The 23,796-nt window shown below is 41.8% G+C and overlaps 1 protein-coding gene across 1 annotated transcript; it reads left to right on the top strand.

Moving 5' to 3' along the window:
• The first annotated feature begins 1,372 nt into the window (after window positions 1-1,372).
• Window positions 1,373-22,120, top strand: LOC114641772 (tripartite motif-containing protein 16-like protein). The gene is made up of 6 exons (XM_051927756.1): window positions 1,373-1,396; window positions 1,516-1,611; window positions 5,407-5,640; window positions 9,429-9,585; window positions 10,970-11,035; window positions 21,579-22,120. The coding sequence occupies exons 1-6, from the start codon at window positions 1,373-1,375 to the stop codon at window positions 22,118-22,120; spliced, it is 1,119 nt and encodes a 372-aa protein (XP_051783716.1).
• Window positions 22,121-23,796: the final 1,676 nt, after the last annotated feature.

The raw sequence follows: 23,796 nt of genomic DNA, 5'->3' as shown, positions 1-23,796 counted from the left end.
ATTTGCCACAACAATCAACAAATCCCAAAGACAGACCATGGACAGAGTCAGCCTTTATCTCTCTGTGCCTGTATTTAGACATGGACAACTCTCAAGGGTTTGGCATTCATGTAATGTTAACGTTAAGATTATAATAACCACTCCAATATATCTCATGCATAGATCTGCACATCTATACCTACGTAACATAACAGTTTCACTGCTATTGTCATTTACATATCTTACATAGACCTACAGATATCGTGGCACTGAACATAATACATATGTGACAATTACCAAGACAGACAATAACCTCTATCGGATGTATTTCGTGTTACCCAAGACTAGGGGTTGGCGAGCGAAGCGAGCAGGGGGCAGAGCCCCCTAGTATTAGATAACTGACACGTGGATCAAGTGACATGAGTGGAATGAGATTTTTCTTTCCCCCATTGGCATCTTTATATGTTTACTGTTGACTTATCTTTTTTTGTATCTTTGTTCTCCATGAAAACATGAGAATAGTTATTTTTTCATTCATCAATACACACAACATAGGGTAAGCACCATGTAAAAAAATAATCATTGTTGGTTGGTGTATTCCTTTAAATTGGCCTTCTTTCTGAGCTCATCTGATTCACTTGCCTGTTAGTGACCTCAGTTATCTTATCTGGCTCAGAAAAATGACAGAACAAGCCACAACATTCTCACAAGTCAGAGTTGGTTTCATCAAATGATGTTGTTGGTCCTACCATTACAGCCATTACATGTCTACGTCCTCCTGGGTTTGCAGGCATTTCATCAACCTACAGAGTTCAGTGTTTTCATTTGCGTGTGTCAACTTCTGATTTCCCACTCGTCTTCTAAACCTCAAGACCTGACTTATACACGAGTGTGCCTTCGAACATTTTCTTTCATTTGTCTCCTCCTTCAAGCTCAAACTCCATCTTCCCTCTAACTAGCAAATTAAACCTTTCTTTTTATCTTGTGTTGCTGTTTATATTTGTTGAGTCAAATCTGTATGTGGGGTGGCATGGTGGCGCAGTGGTAGCGCTGCTGCCTCGCAGTTGGGAGACCCAGGTTAACTTCCCGGGTCCTCCCTGCGTGGAGTTTGCATGTTCTCGCCGTGTCTGCGTGGGTTTCCTCCCACAGTCCAAAGACATGCAGGTTAGGTGGATTGGCAATTCTAAATTGGCCCTAGTGTGTGTGCTTGGTGTGTGGGTGTGTTTGTGTGTGTCCTGCGGTGGGTTGGCACCCTGCCCGGGATTGGTTTCTGCCTTGTGCTCTGTGTTGGCTGGGATTGGCTCCAGCACACCCCCGTGACCCTGTGTTCGGATTCAGCGGATTGGAAAATGGATGGATGGATATAAATCTGTGTGTCACATTTTGTGTCATTATGAAGACAAGTGTGACAATAAAAGTAAGTTGTGTCATGAAATGTAAAGCAAACGTGTGGTACTCAGAAAGAGAACAAGAACTCAAAAAGTGAAAGTGAATTCTGATCTGACAACACGTGTGTCCTCTTGTGTCTCCAAACAGAAACAGTTGAGGGAGACCCTGAGTGAAATTACGAGGAAACTTGAAGAGAGAAAGAAGAAACTGAAGGAGATGAGGAGTGCGGTGGAACAGATGAAGGTGAGTGGAATTAAGATGACACATCAAATTGAAGCAATGAGAAATGAACTAAAACTAGAAGAGTCGATAGAACTTCACTCATAATGACATGTAGAACTAGAAGAGCCGATAGAACTTCACTCATAATGACATGTAGAACTAGAAGAGCCGATAGAACTTCACTCGTAATGACATGTAGGGTATGATAGTTGACACTATACAGCGCCCGACCCGACACAGACTCACACTGAGGCACGTGTAAAACACTAACAACTTTTATTTTTCTTCACCTGTTGGGCACGTCTTCCCCGTGAACCCCACAGGCAATACACATTCCCAAAAGCACTTAAGATAACACTTTTCTGGCACCACCACTCCTCCCTTCGTCCTCCACCTCCCGACTCTGGCCACTGAGTGGGGGTGGCTGGCCCCTTTTATAGCCCACCCAGGAAGTGTTCCAGGTGCTTGACCACCTGGTTCCAATTGCACTTCTGGGTGGGGCTGAAGATTTGTCCAGCTGGGCTGTGGAATCCAGGCAGCACCCCCTAACGGCCACCCCAGCTCCCAATCAGGCTGTGGAGGACTCCATCTCCCATGGAGCCCTGCGGGAGGTTGGGGAATCACTGTCGGCCAGGGAGGCTGCCACCAAGCGTCCCGGGGGAGGTATTGAGCTGCCCATGGTTGCTCCCTCTGAATATATGCAGCAGGGGCGTCCTAAGGGACAGGAAAGGGAAGAAGGAGGGCAGACATTTTATTTTATCCTCAATGGCATTTCACAGTTAACAGTGTGCCGTGTTTTGTTTCATTACAGATTTGTGACCCTAAATTAGTAAAACATGAACTCACCCGTCTAAACCCATGCTGATCGCTCACTAACACTCCTTTTCTTGACATGTGTCGCTCAATCTTTTCTTTACCAATTGTTTCCATTAATGTACCTGTGATAAATGTTAAGCTTTCACGGTTCAAATGTATCCCACTTCGGCCCACATTATCCTAACTCAAGATTTCAGGTATGTGTTAAGCCTGGCACAGGTAACACTTTAGAGATGATCACTTTGCAAGTCCCGTTTCTCAGCTTTTACTCTTTACTCTTTAAGTTTGTCCACCAGTCTGTCACACTAACCTTAGCTATGTCATTTGTTCAGTGACAAATAGGTAACATTTTACAATGACAGCAGTGTTGTCAGGAAGGTAACACACCATATGAGACTGTCTCTGGATCAAACCTTAATCTCAGCTCCCCTAGTAATCGAATCCCCGACGAGCACTACTTCCCTCTTTCTGATGACTGGTTTGTAGGTGAATATCCAGGATGTCTCATTCCTGCCTCGTATCTCAGGGTCTTTAGTCTCACCATCCACCTATGAAAGGTCCTGAAAACAGATGGACATCTCCAGCTTTGGGGATGGTGACCATGGAAATTTTGCATCTTTTACTTTACACTTACATCAGACCGTGAACCCTTAGTTGGTGTCTTGGCCTAAGCCACTTTGGGGTGCACACTAACCCACTACAACACCTGGGTGAGCCATACAAAAATAAGCCAGACTTGCAATGGCTGAGTTGGAAGTAATAACCTGTGAAATGTAGACTCACAACCCTGAGTTTGACATTGGAAAATAAATAATCAAAGAGTTCACAAGCTACACAAACCCTACACAAACCTCTGGTCCCAAAAGACTCCACAACTACCTTCATAATAGAAATTGACATATTAATTAAAGAAAGACACATACCTTCTACCAGGACAAGTTTGATAAAAATGTTTTTAAGTCAGAAATCAGAGAGGAGAAAAGCTGTCCATCTGTGTCATTCATTACTCTTCAACTCCATGCTTTAGAGGGAGCATTCGTCACAGCAGTCTGTTACAGCATGGTCATAATGATTTTATGGTAGATGAAACAGGCGTGGACTATCTAGCACCAGAGAGAAGATTGTCTCACTCAGGTATGGAGTCCTTTCATTTTGGAGGTGGCCACCTCGAACAGTTTCCCAGCATTGCTCTTCCGGCGCTGTTGTGGTACATCAAGAAATGAATGGGACAGCTTGGAGGATCGAGATTGGGTAAGCTGAAGACAAATCCTTTTACACTACTGGGATAGTGTGTCTGGAGACTGGGAAAAGACCACCACTTCAAGTCAGAAGTGACAAACCTTGGTGGTGTTGTCTATTGCCTAATATTCTTCTGTACATGTCACTCATATACTGTATGTGATGGGTGTGTAGCGTTACGGATACAATTGTTATTTATTTTTGTGACTTGTGTATAAGTTTTTATTACATTTTGTTCTCTTCTGTATCTGTTTCACCAGGGGCCTCATGTATAAACAGTGTGTACGCACAAAAATGTTGCGTACGTCCGTTTCCACACTCACATTGTGATGTATAAAAACTAAACTTGGTGTAAAGCCACACACATTTTCACGTCAGCTCAATCCCTGCTGTACGCAAGTTCTCCGCTTGGTTTTGCAAACTGGAGGAACCCAAAGTCAAAGCAGTGCTTATGTTCCTGTGTGGTTTCCCTTTATTTTTTAGATTCACATCCCTGACGTGGCTTTAAATTAAATGAAATTAAGTTAAGGCACAATTTCCTGACCAACCACAAAAGAATCAAATTTAATATCTCCAACTGACCAACATGGAGCATCTCGCAGCCCAAAGCAGAACACAACTACCCTACACAAGCCTCTGGTCCCAAAAGACTCCACAACTACCTTCATAATAGAAACTGACATATTAATTAAAGAAAGACACATACCTTCTATCAGGACAAGTTTGCTAAAAACGTTTTTAAGTCAGAAATCAGAGAGGAGAAAACCTGTCCATCTGTGTCATTCATTACTCTTCAACTCCATGCTTTAGAGGGAGCATTCGTCACAGCAGTCTGTTACAGCATGGTCATAATGATTAAAGACACAAAGGGCGGAGGATCATTTTATAAAATATGAATTTATATACAGTGACAATCAATGCAGACATTTACTCTGGTTGGTTGGTTTGTCTACACCCAAGTGACTTATTAAAAATAAACGTCTGTTTTATTACATTCTTACTTTTCTCCTATCCTTAAGATTTAGCTATCGCCCTTGAAATTTCTGTGTATATAGCAATTGTCCAATCTTGTTGTTTACAGGACATCTGATCTCTTAGTCAACTTTCAGTCCATTTGTGTATTGCATCTTTCTTATTCACTTGACCTTTATCTGGTTTCCTAAAATGCCTGAACAGGTTTCTGACATGTATTACCCTTTTATGCTAATTCTTTACCCTAAAACTATTCTTTCACACCTTCCAGCATGCAGGCTTTTCTTTACAATACCCAAATTCTTTTTCTTGTTCTTCCTCTCTCCTCCTCTAATCCCAACTTCATCTCACCCGGCTGACAAGGAAAGACTTTTTAATAAAAGACTCAGTGGTACTTCCAGAATATGAGAGAAACCCCGCAGAAGTCCTTCCAGGTTAAAGTAATCATAGAATAACGGTGCTGTCCCCTCGGTAGACCCTTCAAATAGCTCAAAAGACCTCAAAAGGCCTGATTGTTCAGATGTCATATCTCATTTACCCTTGCAGGTACCCAAATGTGAGCACTGCCAGTGGGACACTGCCACACAGAATAAAGGATGAATACTACCCTGGGTAACAGTCTCTTCCATTATACTAGTCTCCTGTTTGAGTGAGGTACCACCAAACATCTTGACCAGGATGCCAGCCCACCCAAACTATCATTTACTACATCAAATACCAACAAAAGGGTCTCATGACTGGTCATTTTTATTATGTGACTAAAGTCAATGTCTTTCTTAATTCAATCAGGTACCAGTGGAAAGAGACGTAGAAGAAAATGGGAAGAGCTTTGCTGATCTGATCTGTTGCATTGAAGAAGCCCAGAAGAAACTGGGTGAGAGGATCAGAGAGCAAGAGAAGAGGGAAACAGAGATGGCTGAAGGAGTTGTGGTACAACTAGAGAAGGAGATTGAGGAGCTGAAGAAGAGAGAAGATGAGCTGAAGGAGCTTTCAAACACCAAGGATCACATCCGCACACTGCAGGTGAGAGCAATGCTTCACAGGGAATCTGAACAGAGTGGTGTGTGTGTGGGACCTGAGAACATTTACAAAGAAATTAAAAAGATCTGAGAAATTTTTACAAATGGCAAGAACAGGCCCTTCCATCCAACACAGAATTTCTTTTCATGTCCCCCTAATGTGGTCAAAATGTACAAAAGTCTGAGTTTTTGCTTTTATCTGCACTTTTTCCAGGTATCTACTCTTGTCTGTGTGAGGAACTAAATTTGTATGAAATTTACACTCAACTAGCTTTATTTTTAAAGATGCCACCCAACACAAAATAACAAAGTCCTTTTAAATTTGTAAACACCTCTGTCATGTCACATTTTAATGTCTCTATCCTAAAACCTCTGTCAGATTCAAATGTTTCAGACCCCACACACCAGTCTCATCTCTCTTCTCTCGACTTTTTCGTTTGTGCTGTGCGGTTATTTCTCTAGTATGGAGACCAACACCTCACATAATATTCCTGATGTGGATTCACAAGTGTGTTCTTCAGGGTATGGAGATTCTCTTCTTAATTTATACTTCATATATCCCAGGCGCTACATGACTCAGCTTCTAACTCGCCTTCTCTATTCTGTCTAGTTGAGGATAGTGATGAGCACACCATGGTACACAAGTCTTCATCACAAGGTACACTTTCTAGTGCAGACCTTCCATCGTGTAATTATAATGAAGAGTTTTCTGGCTACATGTAGAATTGTTTACATTTAATTAAATTAATTTAATCTCAGAACTTTGAAAAGCCCAATGCCTTGCTCTCTGTGTCAATCCAGTTGTTCACGCTTCTGCCTACTGTACCCTCAGTCCCCTTATCTACAGTCTGATGACTCGACTCTCATGGAGTTCTGTAAGAAAAGCTTATTGAAAATCATATTGAAATATTTCTCATGGTTCTCATGGTGATAGATGCCCACCTATAGTTAAATAAGGAGTTTGAAAAGGAAAGAAAGAAGGAGCAAAGCAAACCACAAATTTTATGGTAGATGAAACAGGTGTGGACTATCTAGGACTAGAGAGACGATTGTTTCACTCAAGTATGGAGTCCTTTCATTTTGGAGGATTGAGATTGGGTAAACTGAAGACAAATCCTTTTACTTTAGGATAGTGTGTCTGGAGACTGGGAAAAGACCACCACTTCACGTCAGAAGTGACAAACCTTGGTGGAGGTGTCTATTGCCTAATATTCTTCTGTACATGTCACTCGTATACTGTATGTGATGGGTGTGTAGGATTACGGATACAATTGTTATTTATTTTTGTGACTTGTGTATAAGTTTTTATTACATTTTGTTCTCTGCTGTATCTGTTTCACCAGGGGCCTCATGTATAAACGGTGCGTACGCACAAAAATTTTGAGTACACCCGTTTCCACGCTCACATTGCAATGTATAAAAATTAAACTTGGAGTAAAGCCATGCACATTTTCACATCAGCTCAATCCCTGCTGTACGCATTTTTTCCGCTTGGTTTTGCAAACTTGCAGCACCCAGAGTCAAAGCAGTGCTTATGTTCCTGTGTGGTTTCCCTTTATTTGTTAGATTCACATCCCTGATGCGGATTTATCAAATGCACTGAAATTAACCACATATTGTTTATTAGTTTAAGTCATCTCATGGTAATCAACCCGTAACCATATAATGGTGCACAGAATGGCCAAACTGTTTCAAATACCATAGCTGCTTTAGCATTGTCACTCTCACTGCACCACTCAGAGTATTTATCCCACTGTATCTGAGTGTGGAATCACAGCTGTACAGCAGCTGATCGGGAAGAGGATTATCGGGATACAGCATCAAGCACACGCTGCCTCAGCCGTGCACACAGTCTATTTGGACTTCACCCATACAGTGCAGCAAACGCTTTAGAGCCTTTCCTGTATGGACCTCGCGATTCAGAAACAGTTTCATCCCAAGAGCTATAAACACACTCAATCAGTCCATCAAGTACTCCTTGTAGAACTGTTTGTACTTAGAAGTACAATGACCTCACTGTAAACTTGCGATACAGTTATAATATTGCCCAACCTCAGCCACTTTCTAAAGCACGTATTAACATATGAAGACGAATGGCTTCTAAGTCGATTTAGATTTCCAAACGCTATCTTCTTGGAGCCCTTGATATCATTTTTAAGATGAAATGCACTAAAGCATGTCTATTACATTATACAGATAAGTTTTAAACTTCATTAAAATAATGTATATTGTTAGTAATTAAACATGTGAGGACATAGTGTTGCTGCGCTAGCGATGAGCTGGTGTCCCATTCAGGGATTGTTCCTGCTTTGCACTGTATTCTTGCTGGGACTGGCGCGACCCTGGATGGATAAATGGATAGAATAATTAAACATGTACTACGAAGATATTTCAATGTTCCTTAAAAGTTTTGAAGAATCTGCGTTCTAAGCTTACAGATGGCTTAACGTCTATTACAGAGCTGGTTGTGTGGCGATTAGGTATTTGGAGAAAGAAAAGTAAGGACAGGAATTGGAGGTTAGTATGTTTGAGAGAGACAGCACTGCTGCAATAACTTATTTCATTGAAGGTTGCGCATGGCGCAGTAAGCCTCTTGTGTGAGGCAGGAACAATCTCCGGACGAGGCGCCAGCTCGTCACTATCACTGCGCCACCGTGTCCCCATGTTTAATACATGCTTTAATTCCTATCATCATGAAAATTATATCAATTATACATCTTAATATTTAAATTGTTCAGAGAGCTGTAATATCACGAATGTAATGGATTCTGTGTCCTGTCGGAGGAAGAGAGGGCCCATTTAAGAAGCACGTAGTAATTCACACACATAGCGCACATAGAAGAACAAATAACAAACAAAGCATTTAACATGCTACTTTAGTTACGATCGTATTTGAGAAACTAGTAAATTAAACGATTTAAGATGAAGTTTATGACGATCGACTTTAATGACAAAATTAACTACATGATTAAAGTGGAAATTTCGAGATTAAAGTTGACATTTGGACATTTTTTCCCACGATGTCCCTATTTTTTTTCTCTGTACCCTAATAAGCTTTCATATGACACTCAGACGGTGGGCTACGACTCGCCTTTTCACTGCAACTTTGATATCTGACCACTTCTTATTTATTTGTGACTTTCTGAACTTGAACTTTTAGTTTCTCCGACACTCTAAGTCACTCGATTAATTTCCTTCTGTTGTTTATATCAGTGTTTAAACCAACAAATAGTATGTTTTTCCTTGCCTCCACTTGGTATTAGCTGAAATTCTTCTATTTTCTCCCGTGCTTTTGCCATTGTCTTTTCACAGAACACAAAATATAAGGGGCCATTTATATTGATTTGCATATTCAAAGAGGCGTAATTCTGGGAGGAGTCTGGGAGGAGCGACAGGTGTGTGCATTAGTGTTACTTTCACGCAGACCGGGATTTATGTAGCGGAAGAACGTGGAACTTGGCGTACGCACAGATTTATGCATCTGGATTTTTTTGTGTATACGCACATTTCCACTTTTGTCCATACGCCATGTTTTAGTGTGACTTCTACGTACGGCGTGAATATTAATTAATTCAACATATTTAATCTGTCAGGAACACTGGAAGGGGTCTGAGGTCAGTTGGATGTTGACTTATGATCCAAATCGAATGCGTCATCTAAAGCTTGGTGAATTAGAGCGGTATCATCCAGGATAGGGAGACATGTACACTGATCCATTAAAGATCTTCTAGTAAATATTTATTTTTGTTGGTCCTCTGTGATATCTCATCCCCCTCTTCTCTGGTGATGCAGACTTTCTCATCTCGCTGTGTCCTTCCTGCTGATGGAGACTCACTCAGCTTCACTGTCATGGCTGATTTCTCTTCTGAGGGCCTGAGAAAGGAGCTGTCAAGTCTGAAAAAGAGTCTGGAGAAAATCAGCCAGTGGGTCACCGTGACAGTGACATCAGGTACAGTGTCTGTTCACGTTGTTGTGAAAGGCCACTCCATGTCCACTTATTGTCCTCTTTAGAAGGAGAAGAGTGACGATAAGAGGACATTGAGTGATGAAACACATGAGAAAGACCTACTCTTTTAACATTTATTTATCAGCCTTTGATATCAAGGATCTTTAATTATATACAGTGGCCTCTTTAATGGTTGGGACAAGATATATTTCTCATTTAAGAATTTCCCATTTTTTAGCTTTGAACAACTCGTGTTGTGTTCCCTCAGCAGTATATTTGGATCATTATCTTGTTGTAGGATTAAGCACTGTCCAAAGAGTTTGGATGCATCTACCGGAACTTGAGCAGATAAGATGTTTCTCTACACCTCAGAATTCACTGCACCACGGCCATCGTTAGTTCCAGTGTCAATGAAGATAAATATGACAGCACCTGTGGCAGCCATACATGCCCAATCCATAACACCCCCAGCACCGCCATGTTGAAAAGATGAGGTGGTCAGCTGCAGATCTTGGGTAGTTCCTTTTCGCTCTTGGCATCACTCTGATGGAGGTTCATCTTTGTCTCGTCTGTCCTCAAGACCCTCTTCCAGAATTCTGCAGGCTTTTTGAAGTCCTTTTTGTCAGACAGCAATCTGGCCATCCTGGTTTTGTGATTTGCATCTTGCAGTGTGGCCTTTGTAATTCTATTACTGAAGTTTTCTGCAGATTGTCGTCTCTGACACATCCACACCGGCCTCCTAAAGACTTTTCCTGATCTGTCAGGCAGGTTTTGAGGGCTTTTTCTTTACCATAGTGAGGATTCTTCTGTCATCAGCAGTGGACATCTTCCTTGGCCTACCAGTCACTTTGCAATTATTGAGCAGCTCACTGGTGCATTCTTTCTTCTTAATGATATTTCAGACAGTTGATTTAGGTCATCCCTAAGGTGTTACTGATGTCTCAAATGGTTTGATTTTTGTTTTTCAGCATCACAATGACTTCTTTGACTTCCATTGGCACAGCTCTCATCTTCATGTAGAACAATGGCAACTACAGATTGTCCCAAATATTATGGTGCCCTGAAAACATGTTGTCATTTCTACATGGTGTGACTGAGAGGAGACCCCTAAATGGAGGTCTGCAGTGTGCACTTTAATCACATCTGAATCGTTTGATTTGTAATTTAAACTGTGGAGCAGAAAAAATGTGTCTTTGTCCCAAACATTATGGAGGGCACAGAATATTTACAGATTTGTATGTCTGTATGCTTCAGGCTGATTCTACACTGTCATTTTGTGTTTTATTTTAACTACACTGCATTAGTAATATGTGTTTAAAGAATTGAACTAACATTACAAAATGCCATCTTCACAGTTTGCACCATTCTCTTTTCTTTTTGTGTTCAGGATATGAAGCTCCACTTTTTGCCCTACAGCCCCCTGAACCTCGGAGCAGAGAAGAGTTTTTACAATGTGAGTTTATGCTTTGACTGAACGGATCAGCAGAACTGAAATCACTTCTCTTTTAAGGTCTCATGCCAGGTCTATGATATGAAAGTGGAACCAGCAGAAAATGCAGTGTGAGTGTTATGTGACTGATGAGCTGAAAGTAGGTGTCCTGAGACCATTGCATTGTGGGATAGAGAGGATCAGGAAGTGAATCACCAAGGCAGTCAGTTGGACTTGACTCTCTAAAGTGTCAAGTAAACTAAAAACACACATCAAATAAATCCTGCCGACTACGCCAGGTGCTCCTGTCACTTAAGTCATAGCTCCACTTTTTCCTTTTCTTTTTATTCTTTTTTCTTTTCCCTTTCTGCTGTTTTTTTATTTCTGTTTACTGTTCTCTCCTTTCTGTTGCTTTTCTATTTCAGTCATTGCCTTGTAATATTGTTATTAATAATTTACTTATACAGTACACTGCATGAAACGAATGAAGCCAATTGTTCTTCACACACAACATAAACTACCACTAACCTATACATGTACAGTCATGTGAAAAAGTAAGTACACCCCAAGCTTTTGTTTCTTTTTTAGCTTGTATGGACATATATAAAGATTTGATCTTCATTTAAACAGCATATATACAGTGCATCCGGAAAGTATTCCCAGCGCATCACTTTTTCCACATTTTATTATGTTACAGCCTTATTCCAAAATGGATTAAATTCATTTTTTTCCTCAGAATTCCACACACAACACCCCATAATGACAACGTGAAAAAAGGTTTACTTGAGATTTTTGCAAATTTATTAAAAATAAAAAAAATTGAGAAAGCCCATGTCCATAAGTATTCACAGCCTATGCCATGAAGCTCCAAATTGAGCTCAGGTGCATCCCGTTTCCCCTGATCATCCTTGAGATGTTTCTGCAGCTTCATTGGAGTCCACCTGTGGTAAATTCAGTTGACTGGACCTGATTTGGAAAGGCACACACCTGTCTATATAAGGTCCCACAGTTGACAGTTCATGTCAGAGCACAAACCAAGCATGAAGTCAAAGGAATTGTCTGTAGACCTCCGACACAGGATTGTCTCGAGGCACAAATCTGGGGAAGGTTACAGAAACATTTCTGTTGCTTTGAAGGTCCCAATGAGCACAGTGGCCTCCATCATCCATAAGTGCAAGAAGTTCAAAACCACCAGGACTCTTCCTAGAGCTGGCCGGCTATCTAAACTGAGTGATCAGGGGAGAAGGGCCTTAGTCAGGGAGGTGACCAAGAACCCGATGGTCACTCTGTCAGAGCTCCAGAGGTCCTCTGTGGAGAGAGGAGAACCTTCCAGAAGGACAACCATCTCTGCAGCAATCCACCAATCAGGCCTATATGGTAGAGTGGCCAGACAGAAGCCACTCCTTAGTAAAAGGCACATGGCAGCCTGCCTGGAGTTTGCCAAAAGGCACCTGAAGGACTCTCAGACCATGAGAAAGAAAATTCTCTGGTCTGATGAGACAAAGATTGAACTCTTTGGTGTGAATGTCAGGCGTCACGTTTGGAGGAAACCAGGCACCGTTCATCACCAGGCCAATACCATCCCTACAGTGAAGCATGGTGGTGGCAGCATCATGCTGTGGGGATGTTTTTCAGCAGCAGAGACTGGGAGACTAGTCAGGATAAAGGGAAAGATGACTGCAGCAATGTACAGAGACATCCTGGATGAAAACCTGCTCCAGAGCGCTCTTGACCTCAGACTGGGGTGACGGTTCATCTTTCAGCAGGACAACGACTCTAAGCACACAGCCAAGATATCAAAGGAGTGGCTTCAGGACAACTCTGTGAATGTCCTTGAGTGGCCCAGCCAGAGCCCAGACTTGAATCCGATTGAACATTTCTGGAGAGATCTTAAAATGGCTGTGCACCGACGCTTCGCATCCAACCTGATGGAGCTTGAGAGGTGCTGCAAAGAGGAATGGGCCAAACTGGCCAAGGATAGGTGTGCCAAGCTTGTGGCATCATATTCAACAAGACTTGAGGCTGGAATTGCTGGCAAAGGTGCATCAACAAAGTATTGAGCAAAGGCTGTGAATACTTATGGACATGGGATTTCTCCGTTTTTTTATTTTTAATAAATTTGCAAAAACTTCAAGTAAACTTTTTTCACGTTGTCATTATGGGGTGTTGTGTGTAGAATTCTGAGGAAAAAAATGAATTTAATCCATTTTGGAATAAGGCTGTGACATAACAAAATGTGGAAAAAGTGATGCGCTGGGAATACTTTCTGGATGCACTGTAGATAATGGGGAGGTTAGTGAAATAAAAAAAAAATGAAAATTTAATTTTGTAATAATTTACTCAATGCAATGTGAAAATAAGCCATTTTAGTCTGTGTAAATAGTAAGCCCCCCTTTTCCGTAATCATATTTCCCCTCAAGTCGTTGCTTCCTGACAGTCTGGCAGTCACTAACATAACTGGGACGACGATTCTTCCATTCCTCCATGCCAAGTTCTTTCAGTTACTAGGGGGCTTCGCCCCCTGCTCGCTTCGCTGGCCAACACCCGTGTTTGGTTAATCTGATATACAATTTACATTTTTTTTTTCTTTGGAATTGTTTCAATTTCATTATTTGCACTTTTACTTTAAAGCTTCATTAAAAACAATTTTATTTGGAGACACATTGGAACAATGCCCGTAAGTGAATATTGTTTCTGTTTCTCTAATAAATAATCTGACCTTTTCTAATGTTTGTCCCAGTGATATATCGATTGTCATAGCAAATGCTATTCTCACGGTAAACTGTAAGCATTTTAATATGAATGGCATATGACGATCTTTTCAATTACACCTGGCTCTGATGATTAATCACCTTTTGTTTGCGGTAATGCGATCTTTTCTGTCTTTTCTTTGATACTGTAGTGAATGATATGATAAAATGTCACAAAAGTTTTACTTGAACAATCGCCGATCTCCTAACCCCAAACACAACTTTCTAGCACCCTCTCCAATGCCCCCCTTTACTGCATCAATCAATACCCCGCTATCAGTCTTCCGTGCTGTACTCCGCCCTCCCTCCATCGGACCTAACAGTCACTTTAAACCAAACAGCCCTCAACCTGGCTGGGATGCTACAAAACTTTTGGAGTTTACTGCTTTCATATTCTGTACCTTTCTCTGCATGTTTATCGCGCCATCGTTTGTTGGAGCCTTTCGAATTCCACTGCTTCATAATCTCTTATCTGCCTTTTTTTCTCTCCAATGCCTTTGGGTCTCTACTCTCCGTATTGTCCTTATACGCTTTCTATGTGCTGAGAGCACATGATCTGTGTGTACTACACGACTGAGTGTTTTTTGATGGGTGAGCTCTTATATGATATCTTTTGTAAGTAAGGCGTGTCTTGCAAGAATGTCGTGTTCCACGATTCACATATGCTGTGGAGTCCGTATCTATCCTGAAATACATTAGTCGAGCTCGTTCGTTTTGGAGCCGTGCCCGCTTTTCCCGCAGCATTTCAGACGCACGTTGTAGGCGCCTGCGTTCATTGAGTTTATCCAGGCGGGCTCGTGTTTGTATATCCGTCAGTCGAGCTCGTTCGTTTTGAACCCGTGCCTGCTTTGCTTCCGCAGTTTCAGACGCGCGTTGTAGGCACCTGCGTTCATTGATCTTATCCAGGTGGGCTCGTGTTTGTATTGTTGAGCTGTATTGTGTTTGAATTTGGTGTAAAGCGTTCAGCGGTTTGTACAATCCCAAGCAGCACATTATTCCTACAGTAACTTCACTCCGCAGTAGTGCCACTCACAATATGGCGGACGCCTGCGCCTTCACTCCGCAGTAGTGCCACTCACAATATGGCGGTGACGCCTGCGCCTTCCGTACTATGTCGGGTTTCACTATGCTGTGTAGGCACCTTTGCCTTTCGTACTTTCCCGCGCCTTCCGACGTGCGATGTAGGCACCTGCACCCTCCGTACTATGTCGGGTTTGCCCCTGCTGTGTGGTGTGGACGTTTAGGGTTCCCTATTCTCTGGGCTTGTTGTTTTATTTCTTATTTCTGTTAGTTGAGCTCTTTCGGTGCTGGCGGTGTATAGCGCGTTGTAGGCGCCTGTGCTTTCCGTACCATCTCGGGTTTGATTATGCTGTGTGTTGTGGACTTTTGTGGACTCTGTAGTGTCGTTACCGCTTTACGTACTATCTCGGGTTTGATTTATGAACCTTTGTGGACTCTGTAGTCTGTCCCGTTTCATTCTGGGGCAGGGCGCTGACTCCTCTTGTTTGTGTGGCTGTGTCTTTCATAGTCTCTCCCGTTTCACTCTAGGGCGGGGGGCTAATTCCTCGTTTTTGTGTGGCGCCTGCGCACTATGTCTCCTGCGTCCATGGGCATGTACCTGCGTCCATATCCGGCTTACCATTCTCGGTTAGTAATATGGATGTGATGTCTGAAGATTGTCTTGGGTGCACAGCTCATGTGAATTCCCCCCTAGCATTTAACTGGGATTCAGTTCTGACCATTCTAGAACACTCTGTTTCTTTCTTTGTAGCAATTCATTGGTATCTTGGTGAGCCGTCCAGGCCCTGATTCAGTACAGCAGCCCCAAACCATAACATCTCCACCTCTATGCTATACAGCTGGTATCAGGTTCGTCTGGTCAAATGCTGTCACTAAACGTGTCTTCTGGTACGGTGACATAAAATATCTGTCTTTGCCTAATCTGTCCAGGGCACATTGTTCTGAAATTCCTGGTCTCTACCGAGGTGTTAATGAACAGATTTTAATGCTGTCTTGATGTTCTTTCTGGTTTCCTTCCGGCATTCCTTTCATGTTGGTCTCATGTGTGCAGTCTGTTTCTAATGGCAGACTCATAAGATGAACAGTGTGTGGTGGCAAGTGCTACCTGGAGGTCAGGGGATAAAATTAGGGGCTACTCAGGACTTCTTTCAGCATATTTTGTTTGGAGATCTCTTTAGATTCCTTCCCAAACTCCTTCCTGAAGGCCTCAGAGAGTTCTTTTGATCTCAGCATGGTGATGACACACACTTCAACAACAAAGACCAAACCAAACCCAATATCTGAGGTCTAAATAAGAGGACAGGTTCAGATGAGGTCCTCTCTCGTGATGTTCTCATCGTGTGCGGCTGACTCTAACCTGAGGTGTCTGATGTGGTGAGCAATGGAGGGGAGGACTTGCTTTTTCCACTTAACGTTTATTTAAATGATGCAATGGACTTCAGAATGTAAATGTGGCCTGATGTTTGTTATGTTTTATCACCGTTATCTAAAGATACTCTTTAAAAGAAGAACAAATCTGAATATGTCCACATACAGTGCCTTGTGTAAAACTCTTCAGACCCCCCGTAACATTTTCACATTTTGTTTTGTTGTAGCCTTGTGGTAAAATCATTTCAATTCATTTTTTTCTTCATCAACCAACACTCAATACCCCAGAATGACAAAGTGAAAGCAGGGTTTGAGACATGTTTGCATATTAAATTAAAATAAAAACCGAAATATCCCACTGACACAAGTAGTCAGAACATTTACTCAGTAATTACTTGAAGCCCCTTTGGTCGAGGTCTTCTTAGGTCTGATATGACAGCTTCAAACATCTGGATTTGGGGATTTTCTGACATTCTTCCCTGCTGCTCCCCTCAGCCTTTGTCAGGTTGGATGAAGACCACCAGTGCACAGCAATTTTTAGGTCTCTCCAGAGATGTTCAGGTCTGGACTCTGGCTCGGCCATTCAAGAATATGCACAGAGTTATCAATAAGCCACTCACTGGGTTGTCATTGATTTGTGTTTTGGGTCATTGTCTGGTTTGAGGGTAAACCTTTTACCCAGACTGAGGTCCAGAGCTCTCTGAGTGGGTGGTCAGTAAGGATGTCTCTTTTCTTTGGCCTGTTCAGCTTTCCCTCAGTGCTGACTGGTCTTGTGGTCACTACTGTAGAAAAACGACTCCTAACATGATGCTGACACCACCATGCTTGACCCTTGGAACAGTATTGGGCAGGTAATAATGGGTACCTGATGTCCTCCAAATTTGATGGTTAGAATTGAGGCCAAACAGTTCAATGTTGGTTTATCAGACCAGAGCATCATGTTTTTCACAGCCTGAGAGTCCTTCAGGCTCCTTTTAGCAAACTCTAAGCGAGCTGTCATGGGTTGTCTGACCACAGTGCCATAAAGAGCAGATTAGTGGAGTGCTTTAGCAGTGGATGTCCTTCTGGAAGCTTCTCCATTCTTCATAGATGTCCTCTGGAGCTCAGTCATAGGGACCATTCAGTTCTTGGTCACCTCTCTTCTGAAGGTCCTTTTTCATCAATTGCTCTACTAAAAGTCATGGGAGTTCTAAACATATTTAAAGAATTTTGGAGGTCACTGCCATCTTGGGAACCTTCAATGCTGCAGACATTTTGTAGATTGTTCTGCAGATCTGTGCCTTGACACAATCCTGTTTTCCAAGCTCTGCGGGCAATTCCTTCAAACTCATGGCTTTGTTTCTGGTCCACTCTGGACCTTCTACAGACAGGTGTGTGCCTTTCCTAATCATGTCCTGTCAGATGAGGTGACCACAGGTGGACTCCAAACAAGGTGTAGAAACATCTTACCAATAACTGATAGAATGGGATGATTCAGTTTATATATTTTTTATAAATTTCCAATAGTTTCTAAAATCCTGTTTGTCATTCTTGGGTATTAAGAGTTGTTTGATGTGGTAAAAAATAAATTTAATGATTTTATCACATGGCTGCAACATTAAAAATGTGAAAAAGTGAAGGTCCTGAAGACTCTGTGAAGGCAGTGTATGTTAAAAAAAGAAAAACACTTCATGGGGGCACTTACTTTTGCACATGACTGTATATACAGCTACAGCCCAAAGTATCAGTTTAAAAACGGAACCACAATTTAATGTGAAATAAAGTTAAAGATGATGTGAATTTCCCCTTGGGATTAATAAAGTATCTATCTATCTATCTATCTATCTATCTATCTATCTATCTATCTATCTATCTATCTATCTATCTATCTATCTATCTATCTATCTATCTATCTATCTATCTATCTATCTATCTATCTATCTATCTATCTATCTATCTATCTATCTATCTATCTATCTAAAGCTGACAAAAGTACCCGACGTCCACCATTCTTTACTCCACAGAGCAGACACTTTGCTGTGGGTTCTCAGCTTCACAAATTTTAAACATTAAAACAAATTAAAATGGCAGAGAAAAATTATTGGAAGTCCTTAGAAGTTAATAGATCTCACTGGACTGTGGTGACATCTCAAGCAGACTGATTTCCCTAATGACTGTCACCGGGGTCTTCAGTCACTCAGTAAAGTCCTCACTCCGCTGTGTTGTGTTGTTGTGTACTTCACACTGAATGAGGTCAAGAGAAGAAGAGGAGAGGAAGAAGATCACAGCCAAGCATGGTCAAAGTGAAGGCTACAAGACCATCTCCATAGAACTTCATGTCCCAGTGACCACTGAAGAGAATATTATCAAGATGTTTATGGTCCATGGGACTGTAGTCAGATTTTTGGATGAGACCTGAAGAGAAGGATAGTTTAAATGGTGGAGAAAGAAAAGACACAATCACACCGATTTCCAATATCAAAGTACAACTCTGGATTGGAGTTTAATAAAATCCAAGTTGATAAGCAACAATGCTAGTTGAAGGTCCTTTGGACTGATGAAACTAAACAAGAATTTCATGGTAAGTCAGAGAAGCTCTGTGACCACAGAAAACAAAGCGATGTGTTCAAACAAAAAAACACTGAAACATGGAGGAGGTCATTAATGTCATGGAACTGCTGTACTGAAACTGCAAAGGGCACAATAAAATCAGAAGATCATCCAGACATGCTGAAGCACATGTCACAAAGCTCTGCCTCGGGTCCTCCAGAAACATACAGGTAAGACCACCAAAGCATTGTAGAAACTGCATTGGAATGTTCTGAACTGGTCTGCTATGAGCCTGAAACTGAATCCAAGTCAACATCAGTGGAAGAATCAGAAGCTACATTTGGGAGAAGCACTCAATCAAACCTCAAGAAGAATGGGCCAAGTGGACAGAGTGAGGAGTAGAAGTCTCATCCATAGCTACAGGGAGGGCTTGATGGCAGTGATCACCTGAAAACAGTGTGTTACACAGAACATGAGCTGAGGGTCCCAATAAGTACATTCATCCATCCATCCATCCATTTTCCAACCCGCTGAATCTGAACACGGGGTCACGGGTGTCTGCTGGAGCCAATCCCAGCCAACACAGGGCACAAGGCAGGAACCAATCCCGGGCAAGGTGCCAACCTACCGCAGGACTAAGTACATTCATGTTATTTTAATTAATTTTATTATACACGTCCAAAATTAAAAGCAAAGACTCTGCTCTGTGGAATAAAGAATGGCAAATGAAATTTACTAATGTCAGTTTACACTTATGTGTCAGAAAATTGAGAATCTTGTTTAAAAAGAGGAAAGGAACCAAAACTACTTTCGGGCATATCGGTAATACAAAAAGTAGAGAGATAGATGTGAAAGGTGCTATATAATATATAGATATTAAAGTATACTGTAAAAGATGAGAAAGAAACAATATGATCAATGAACAGAGCAATGTGAAAGACCATATATAATACATTAATATGAAAGGCACTATATAAAAGAAAGATTGAGAATGCACTTCAATAATAGATGATAGGAAAGGTATTAAAACAGAGAAAATGAGAAATATGACAGGCACTCTAAACAGATGTGAAAGTATAAGATAGATGTGAAAGGCACTATATGATAGATAGATAGATAGATAGATAGATAGATAGATAGATAGATAGATAGATAGATAGATAGATAATTTTAGTATAGTAAGCAGGATTAGATAGATAGATAGATAGATAGATAGATAGATAGATAGATAGATAGATAGATAGATAGATAGATAGATAATTTTAGTATAGTAAGCAGGATTAGATAGATAGATAGATAGATAGATAGATAGATAGATAGATAGATAGATAGATAGATAGATAGATAGATAGATAGATAGATAGATGTGAAAGGCACTATTAGATAGATAGATAGGTAGATAGATAGATAGATAGATGTGAAAGGCACTATTAGATAGATAGATAGATAGATAGATGTGAAAGGCACTATATGATAGATAGATAGATAGATAGATAGATAGATAGATAGATAGATAGATAGATAGATAGATAGATAGATAATTTTAGTATAGTAAGCAGGATTAGATAGATAGATAGATAGATAGATAGATAGATAGATAGATAGATAGATAGATAGATAGATAGATAGATAGATAGATAGAAGGTCTCTGTTAAAAATAGATAATGCTGATTTGTGACTCTCAGTGAAATAACTGAAGTCCCAGTAAGCCGAGTGCTCATTTCCAGTACACACCGACTCCATGTCTCATTCTCAGATTGTCAGACGTTTGACTCGCTGAGCGCTTTACAAGTTTACTGATTTGTGTCATTTAATAAGATTCAGTCACTGACTTGGTGATCGGTGAGCAGCGGCTGATTGTCTTCATGGACTCATTCATTCAGGTCAGCAGACCATCAAGGCCGTAGTGGCTTTACATTGAAGTGATTTTAGCACACCATTGTCAGGCTGGTTTAATCCAGTTCAGACTGCATTGTGTTTAAGTCAGGTGGTCACACACCCACACCACAGGCTAATTCACAGTCACCAATTAACCCCTCATGCACATCTGTGGGATGGAGTGACGCGAGAAGAACATGCAGACCTGACAAAGATGACAGCTGGGTGCTGAATTCAAAGTTGTGAAGCTGAATCTGTGAGGCCACATCTCCAGTTCCTCGGCCATCTTGGTGTCCTGAATCAACTTTTGCCAATTCAGTTTCTCTTCTTTCCATTTCTTATTATTTTGAACCAGTGACTTTTGATTTTAAAGTTCATTTCTTCTGAATGAATCATCTCCTGTCCTGCCTGAGCAACTTCAGCTCACTCCATGATGATTTTCTTCACAAATTGCACATCTTTCAGGATTCAATGGCCGTCTTGTTTGCTGGTCAGTAAAACATTGAGGTGTCAGTCATGAGTTTTATGACAATTTATTACACAGAGGTTCTTATTTAATTTTTACCTTCTGTGTAGTTCTCACTTGTGAGGTTACCTCTAAACGTTTATTAGACCACAGGAGATGGAAGAACAGAAGACTGGGAATGAAAGGACCAGAATGAGAATCAGGGGTTTATTGTGAGGATAGGAGAATCAGTTTGTGATGAAGTGGGACGGTGGATTGATTTTAAATTAGAGGCGGACTGTGACAATAAAAAGTGTCATTTCATAAAGCTGGAGATCAGTGCAGAACTCTGACCTCGTCTGTGACCTTATGGCATTGATTGTAAATCCAGAATGTTATTTTTACTTCCCACATATTCTGTCCAATCAGATGAGCTCTTTACTATTGACGGTACACAGTTGAGTGCCATCAGCATGGCTGCTTATTGGTTCTTGTTAATTGGTTGTGTTGTGCCCCGCCCCCAGTCCCGTTACACACTCACAGATCTCCTCTCTCATTTTCTCTTCTCTCCTTTCAGACTTCTGTCCCCTCACACTGGACATCAACACGGCACAAAGCGAGCTCCATCTGTCTGAGCGGAACAAGAAAGTGACCCGTGTTGTGCCAAAGGCCGAATATCCTGATCATCCTGACAGATTTGACTGCTGGCACCAGGTTCTGTGCAGAGAGGCTCTGACTGGGACTCGCTGTTACTGGGAGGTGGAGTGCAGTAAGCGCTGGGTGAGGATTGGAGTCGCATATAAAGGACTGAGCAGGAAAGGGAAGGGCATGGAGTGTGGCCTTGGAATGAACGACAAGTCATGGAGTTTGTGGTGCTGTGATTCCCAATATTCCATGTGTCACAATTTCAAGCAGACTTACATCAGCGCCCCCTACAGCCCCAGAATAGGCGTGTATCTAGACTGGTCTGCTGGCTCGCTGTCATTTTATAGCGTCTCACACACAATGACCCTCCTGCACAGGTTCAACACCTCCTTCACTGAGCCGCTCTATCCAGGGGTTATGCTTTGGTTTAACTCGAGTGTAACAATATGTGATCTGACACCAGGTGACCATTGACCCTCCAGTAGGTCACTTGATGTCCCCTCAAGCACAGGTCCTCTATGGATTTGTAGTTTGGGGTCAGAATAAATTTTAGAGGATGGGGGGGAGGTAATTGATCAGTACCTGTGTGAATGTATGAATGAGAATGCAGGGCGAGAGCGTCGGTCAGGGTCACCATTATTATAGGGTTTGAACAGCCAATCAGGTGTATGTGCGTCATAATGAGGGGCAGTGACACCTCAGACCTACAAATACCAGTCTGACCAGCAGGGATCACTGTTGATTCATAGTCACATGTCCTTCAGGCTGACACTCCAACAACTGCCGTGGACCCAAAGTGTAATTGAATGTCACCTATTAAATCGGACAGACATGTGGCCTTGTTAGAGTATCCCACTGAAAGGCACTATATAGACGAAGTATCAAGAGCTCTTGATTAGTGACAACATGTAAGAGCACAGAGTGACAGATGTGACTGAAGTGTTGTCCTCTCACTAGACATTTTCTGACCCTCCATTGGTCACTCAAGGAGCCCATCACTTCTGAATGAATTTAATGTGAATGTCTGAAGACGAGGTGTATTATCGTTGCATTTCCCTCTGCTTACCCTTTACCTAGGGGTAAAGTGTACTCGTCAGATACCAGGTTGGTCTGACGTTGCACCTTAAGATTAACACACATACAGTGCATTTTCCACATTTTGTTATGTCACAGCCTTATTCCAAAATGGATTAAATTCATTTTTTTCCTCAGAATTCTACACACAACACCCCATAATGACAATGTGAAATTAAGTTTGCAAATTTATTAAAAATAAAAAAATTGAGAAAGCACATGTACATAAGTATTCACAGCCTTTGCCATAAAGCTCAAAATTGAGCTCAAGTGCATCCTGTTTCCCCTGATCATCCTTGAGATGTTTCTGCAGCTTCATTGGAGTCCACCTGTGGTAAATTCAGTTGACTGGACATGATTTGGAAAGGCACGCACCTGTCTATAGAAGGTCCCACAGTTGACAGTTCATGTCAGAGCACAAACCAAGCATGAAGTCAAAGGAATTGTCTGTAGACCTTCTGCTGCTTTGAAGGTCCCAATGAGCACAGTGGCCTCCATCACCCATAAGTGGAAGAAGTTCGAAACCACCAGGACTCTTCCTAGAGCTGGCTGACCATCTAAACTGAGCGATCGGGAGAGAAGGGCCTTAGTCAGGGAGGTGACCAAGAACCCGATGGTCACTCTGTCAGAGCTCCAGAGGTCCTCTGTGGAGAGAGGAGAACCTTCCAGAAGGACAACCATCTCTGCAGCAATCCACCAATCAGGCCTGCATGGTAGAGTGGCCAGACAGAAGCCACTCCTTAGTAAAAGGCACATGGCAGCCCACCTGGAGTTTGCCAAAAGGCACCTGAAGGACTCTCAGACCATGAGAAAGAAAATTCTCTGATTTGACGACACAAAGATTGAACTCTTTGGTGTGACTGCCAGGCATCACGTTTGGAGGAAACCAGGCACCGCTCATCACCAGGCCAATACCATCCCTACAGTGAAGCATGGTGGTGGCAGCATCATGCTGTGAGGATGTTTTTCAGTGGCAGGAACTGGGAGACTAGTCAGGATAAAGAGAAAGATGACTGCAGCAATGTACAGAGACATCCTGGATGAAAACCTGCTCCAGAGCGCTCTTGACCTCAGAC

The sequence above is a fragment of the Erpetoichthys calabaricus genome, chromosome 5 (assembly GCF_900747795.2).
Source record: "Erpetoichthys calabaricus chromosome 5, fErpCal1.3, whole genome shotgun sequence".
In the NCBI taxonomy this organism is placed as follows: Eukaryota; Metazoa; Chordata; class Cladistia; order Polypteriformes; family Polypteridae; genus Erpetoichthys; species Erpetoichthys calabaricus.
This window is presented reverse-complemented; position numbering and strand designations above follow the sequence as displayed.

Bases quoted from the DNA above. Each gene is read 5' to 3' on its own strand.
- LOC114641772 (XM_051927756.1), top strand. From the start codon at position 1,373: ATGAAGACAAGTGTGACAATAAAA. The intron at 1,397-1,515 runs GTAAGTTGTGTC...GTCTCCAAACAG, and splicing joins AGACAAGTGTGACAATAAAA to AAACAGTTGAGGGAGACCCT. The intron at 9,586-10,969 runs GTACAGTGTCTG...TTTTGTGTTCAG, and splicing joins CACCGTGACAGTGACATCAG to GATATGAAGCTCCACTTTTT.